The sequence below is a fragment of the Crocodylus porosus genome, unplaced genomic scaffold (assembly GCF_001723895.1).
Source record: "Crocodylus porosus isolate Cpor-Errol unplaced genomic scaffold, CroPor_comp1, whole genome shotgun sequence".
In the NCBI taxonomy this organism is placed as follows: Eukaryota; Metazoa; Chordata; order Crocodylia; family Crocodylidae; genus Crocodylus; species Crocodylus porosus.
This window is the reverse complement of record NW_017728952.1, coordinates 173,614-179,613: the sequence shown is the minus strand read 5'-3', so window position 1 is coordinate 179,613 and position 6,000 is coordinate 173,614. Positions and strand designations below refer to the sequence as shown.

General features: G+C 45.2%; 1 protein-coding gene across 5 annotated transcripts in view; it reads right to left on the bottom strand.

Moving 5' to 3' along the window:
• The window catches only part of WRN (Werner syndrome RecQ like helicase), a 162,362-nt gene that overhangs the window by 75,378 nt on the left and 80,984 nt on the right, over nucleotides 1-6,000 (bottom strand). For all 5 annotated transcript variants that reach the window (XM_019556383.1, XM_019556386.1, XM_019556384.1 and 2 more), the window contains one exon: nucleotides 5,397-5,479. In XM_019556383.1, coding sequence (XP_019411928.1) covers nucleotides 5,397-5,479 — 83 coding nt within the window. The remainder of the gene's footprint in view (nucleotides 1-5,396; nucleotides 5,480-6,000) is intronic.

Here is a 6,000-nt window from a genome sequence, read left to right as displayed (position 1 = left end):
TTCAGGCTGGACAGAAGGAAGAATTTCTTTACTGTCCTAGGACCCCAGCTGACTTCCTGCCCTTTGGGCAGGGGGCTGGACTCGATGATCTCCCGAGGTCCCTTCCAGCCCTAATGTCTATGAAATATGTCAAAACCAACACCCTGAATTGTGCTCAGAAAGCTCCTAGGAGTCAATGCAGATACCAGAGAACTGGAGTTATATATGTATTTGGTAATCCAACTCCATCAGAAGGCATTCTGTACCAGCTGCAGCCTCCAAAAGATTTTGAAGGGCAGCCCCATCAGAACGCATTGCAGTAGTCCAGCCCTGAGATTGCTGAAAGATATGGACAGCAGCCAAATCTGACTCTGAGTCCCCCTCAACACATGCAGGTAAAGGCATAATGAGATCTAATGCATGATTCACACAAACATGCCTCCTGCCATGCCACATGTGCATGGCAGGAGGCACAACTGTTGGACTGTACATTAGATCCCATCGCACTTTATTGCTGGTGCAGGGGGGAGCCTGTAGCCAGCAGGAAGCAAACTCCCACAGCTGGGAGCCCCCTCAGCTGAGAGGCTCCCAGGTGCAGGGGCACCTCATGCACCCCAGCAGTGGGGAAACACAGCTAGGATGATCTCCCAGTCTCAGGTGTGTGTGAATCTCCTGCGGTGGGGAGATCACTGCTGTGACCATCTCCCTGCCCCAGGTGTTTCACGTACTCCCAGGGTGGGGAGACAGCAGCTGTGCCCTGCAGCTGCCGGGACACAGATGGGTCTTGGCACTGGGAAGCACGATGTAGAGTCCTAGCCTCTGCAGCTGTGGGACTCTTGGTCCCAGCAGCTGTGGGGTAGTGCCAGGACCCAGAGTCTACAGCTTGTGGGGATGAGATCCCCCAGCAGTTGTGGGTCTCGCAGCTTCAGCTGGGAAAGATGCACCCCTGTGGCTGGGAACCCACAGCTGACAGGACTCCCAGCCACATGAAAAACCCTGATATATGTGCAATCACAATGACTGGTTTGTTTTGATTTCTACAATTGAATGAAGTTTCAAAGTGTGATATATATCCTATACTCAGAATAGATGAAATGGTGGAAAGAATAGGCAACACAAAGTATCCCAGGCTTCACTCTTAGGAGATAGTATTTCTAACAAGGTGCATGACTCAGGGGTAGAAGAGTAGCTGCACAGGGCTAGACGGCAATTGCCTGCCTGCCTAGGAGTTCTGGGCGAGCTGATAGGGATGACTGGCTGGCCTTGGAGGAAGTTAGAAAACTCCCAGTGATGACACTGAGGAGGAAGGGAAGATGAGAAGGCAACACTGAAACAGTGCAGTGAGGCCCTTGCCCTGGATAAGAAAGGCAAGGGGGAGGGCTGTTTATGTTTTGTTATTATGTTTAGTTTGGGATAGGGAAAGATAATGGCTGACTCCTGAGCCTGGCTAAAGGCGTACCAACCCGCTACACAACAATTTTGAACAATCCATATGAAAAAGACAAGACATCTTCAAATCTTTCTGTATCTCTCTGAATTGATTCAGAGGGTTCCAATTCGATTTGGAGAGATTAAAGGGTCCTCTGATTCCATTCAGATTTGGAGATTTGGCCGCTGAATTGGGCTGAATCTTCACCAAATCAAATCAGGGACTGAAGCTTCACACAGCCCTACAAGCTACTGATGGCACTTTTTGGTATTCTTTTTCTTAGTGGTTTACTATACCCTGCTCTGAGAATTTCTCAGCCTCGTTTCTAAACACAAAGCATGTTCAGAGACCAGGGTTGTTATCTCTACTAACTAGTGTCAACAAATCCTGTTATCAGTGAGACAAATACACAGGCAGCAAATTTGTTTGCTTTGAGAGAGATAGCAAAAGATCAGCAACGAGAACCATGATAGGGGAAGAATTTCTGTAGGCATTTCAGTATCAGAGGAAGAATTCACATCTCTCAAACAGTACTTCAGAAGTTCCCAGTAGTATTTTCAAAAAAGTAAAACATGTTATTTACTTTAGCTGACTTTTCAGAGCATTATACTTGACGAATATGTACATTTTGAAATACAAATATTGCAGGTGGGCAAACTGGTTTTCTTACGACAATATTGGAGGGCATCAGTCGAAAAAAGAGGAAAATACTCTTGTAGATAGGACCAGCTTTCCAAATTATATTAAAGCAGTTCCTTGCAGCAAGGAAGCACCTCCAAGATACGAGACTCCCAATAGATAGGCAGAGGCTGGCCCTGTCACTCAAGAGGTAAATCATAAACATGAGGCTGCCCATGAAGGAATTGGTCAGGATTGTAAAGGTGGAAGGTAACATAGGTTGAACCAGTAGACTTGCAGGTCCTAGGGAAAAGAAAAATAAAGATGCTGGCCTTCAGAAAAGCAAACTAAAATACTCAGGGAACTGGTAGAGGGATCCTCTGGGAGGGGTCCTCTGGTAAGCATGGGGGTGGGAAAGGACTCCAGGAAAGCTAGTCATACCTTAAATAACCTGCAGTATGGGCACAATAGAAAGCTACCATGAAGAGAAGAAAGGACGGGGAGTTCAGCTGGAGACCAGCTGGGCTAAACAATGAATTCTTCTGTGAGTAGAAACTCAAAGGATCCTACAAAAAGTGGAATTTTAGCCACAGTACTAGGGAAGAGTTTCAGAGTATCACATTGGCATTCAGGGAGAAAATCAGGACAGCCAAGGCATAAATTGCAGCTAACAGGAGACATAAGACAATCAAGAGAAGGTAATGTCAGAAATAACACGAAGATCAAAGAAAATATAGGTCCCTTATTAAATGTAGAGTGCAGTCTGGTAACTGATCATGTTGAGAATGCTGACATATTTAATGCCTTTTTTCCTTTAGTCTTCCTGAATAAAGTCAGGTATAAGATGAATGCATTTGGCAGCAAGGAAGGGGAAGGAGATAAGCAGCTTAAAGAAGCTGGTTATTTTCAAGTTGGCAGGGCTGGATGGGATGCTTTCTAGATCACTCAAGGAATTGGTTGAGGAAATTGCAGTGCCACTTACTATTATGTTTTAGAACTCTTGGGGTTGGGTGAGGTCCTGGATGACTAAAAGAAGGCAAATGTAGTGTTTGTTCTTAACAGGAATGATGAGGATCCAGGGAATTACAGACCAGTGATACTGACACTGGCATCTGAAAAGATTTATGGAGCAGGTCATCAAGAAATGTATAACCATTTGAAGGAGACCAAGGTGATCAAGAAGAGCCAACATGCATTCACCAAGAACAGGTCATGCCTGACCCACCTAATTTCCTTCTATGACAGGGAACCAGGCTTCACGGATGAGGGGAGAGCAATGGATATTATATAACTTGACTTTAGGAAGGCTTTTGACACTGTCTCCCTTGACATTTTCAATAGTGAGCTATGGAAATACAGTCTAGATGAAAGTACTGTAAAGTGGCTTTGTAACCCGTTGCATTACTGTGCTCAAGGACTAGTCATCAAGGGTACTGACAGATGTGGGGGGGAACCTCCCCCCGCACTTTATTGGAAGCAGCAGCGCATTACTTTGACCAGACTCCACAGCATCTGTATAGATCAGGTGCTTCAGCGAGGCTTTTTGATGCTTTTATCTAAAGGTGATTGAATCATCAGCTATTAGATAAAATTGCAAAAAAAGTACCACTAAAGTGCCCAGTCTATACAAACATTGGGAAAGCCGGGTGCAACTAACATGATGCCTCTTCTGGGCATGTGCTGGATTCAGCACAGGAGCGCACCATGTTTAAAGTGCCATTGGGGGGAGGCACGCTCAGGGAGTGTTCCATGTCTGCAAGCAGCCCAAAAGCTCAGCATCTAGTTGTGAGGAAGCATTTGAATGGGGTTCTGCAGCGATCTGTCTCAAGTCCAGTACTGTTTAATATCTTCAGAAATTCTTTGGAAGATGGGATTGAGTATACACTTTAGCAAATTTGCAGGTGATGCCAAACTGGGTAGAGTTAAAGGGAACCGAGATGATAGGATAGGATTAGGTTCAGAATGACCTTGATAAACTAAAGAATTGGTCCAAAATTAATTGAATGAAATTCAATAAGGACAAATGAAAGTCCTGCACTTACAGTGGAGTAATTGCATGCACAAGCAGATTGAGGGATGACTGGCTAAACTTTAATACTGCAGAATAGGATACAGGGGTTATATAGCGCATCATAAGTTGAATATGAACTAACAGTGTGCTCTTGTTACAAAAATAGTTTACAGGGCTTCTAGCCCTACTTTTCTGTTTCTTGTAGTGTGGAAAAGCAGGTGGCATTTTATATTTGGTAGCTGGGAATCTCTGATTAGACTCTGGCATATTGTCAGTCACTTTGCAGGTCTACCCCTGGAGACTCATGGAACCAGAAGAATTCCAGGACTCCGAGTGACATTCTCACCAATCATGACAGCTAATTTGCTGATGGCCTGGTTAATGTATGGAACAACACACTGACCTCTCATAGACACCTATTCCCACTACTATAGCAGCACAGGTCCCTATGGCACATGGGGGTACTGAGACAGCTTAAGTGCAAGAGTAGGCAGCTGGTACGCAAGTAGCTCTTGACCCATGCTGAAGCTGATCAGTTGTTACAGATCTTTCTTAAAGGACTATGATGTGGCAGTGGCAGCTGCTAAGAAGCGGTTTTTTCCCCACTGCTGCCTGCATCTGCAAAGCGTGATCCAATGGAACTGTTCTAGGTGGTAAACAGTCTAGTTAACCTGACTTGTTTCTGTCCAGAAACTGAGTCTGTTTCAATCCACTTTGACTAGTTTGTCACCTATTTTGCAGACAAAATCGTGCATATCCAGCACAGCTTGAGGACCACTACTTTTGCTGCAGAGTAACAGTACTGAGCTGGGTAAGCACTTCTGGTCCACTTCCAGGTCTCCCAGGAAGCATGCAGGGGGCCACCCTGGCACACCCCTCCTCCCCAACTCAGCGACTGGTGCCTTCTGGACCACGGATGGGGATGGACATACAGGGTCCCCCCGCAGCCAATCGCTGAGCTGGAGGGGTGCAGGGGGGGCCCCCTATGTGCTCCCTGGAGGACCTCTGGTCCACTTCCGGGTTCACTGCCAAGCACATGGAGGGCCCCCCCTGCACTCCTGTGGGACACTCCATGCACCCCAGCATTGCAGTGTTCACGAGCCGCGCTGGTACCTTGAGGCATGTAGAAAAAACATTTAAAGCTGTGTCTATGTCCGAATTGCTGATTCTCCAAGTCCGCATCTAATCTTCAGATTCGGATTCGGCCCAATTGAATCAGGGACAGTGATTCAAATCAATTAATCGAATCGCTGTCCCTGATTTGGACCGAATCCAAATCAAATAGGACCCACTTCGCACACCCCTAGTAGTTGTTTGAATAAAAAACAATGCAATTCCATGAACCTGAAGTTAACTTACCAATAGTTTGGTCAAGTTCCTGAAGCAACGATAAGTTTCCTGAACAAAACTCTGGAGTCATGTAGACAACTCTATAGTGGCCTCTAGAAAAATTGGGAATATACATTGTTATACGAACTGAGTTAAAAGCATGCAAGCATTAAGGAGTGCAAAAGGGGGGAGGGGAGCAACGTAAAGTTTTGGATGAGGAAAGAAAAGAACAGAGGAAGAGGATAGAGACAAGGAAGCACGATAGGGGAAAACTAGGAAAACTTCATGACAAACAAGAAAGAAGAAACGAATTTAAATAGATTTGAGAGTGAGAAGACTCCATTAAGGTCATCTACCCTGACTTCCTATAAAGCACAGGTCATTAAATTTTACCCGGTGATCCCAAAAAAGTGAGAGTTGAGTTAGAGTGGAAGGGAAAACAGAATGATAAACAGAGGAGGGGTGGGGAGAAGCAATCAAAGAAAGAACTAGAAGTGACTGTTGTGTGTAGATTTTGCAATATAGAAGTAAGGCCATTTCTTTTACTTTTAACTTCAGTACATAAAAGCGGACACAGCATGTACTAGACGAGTGAAAAGAGAAGTGCTGTGTAAGAGCTACTGATAAGATATAA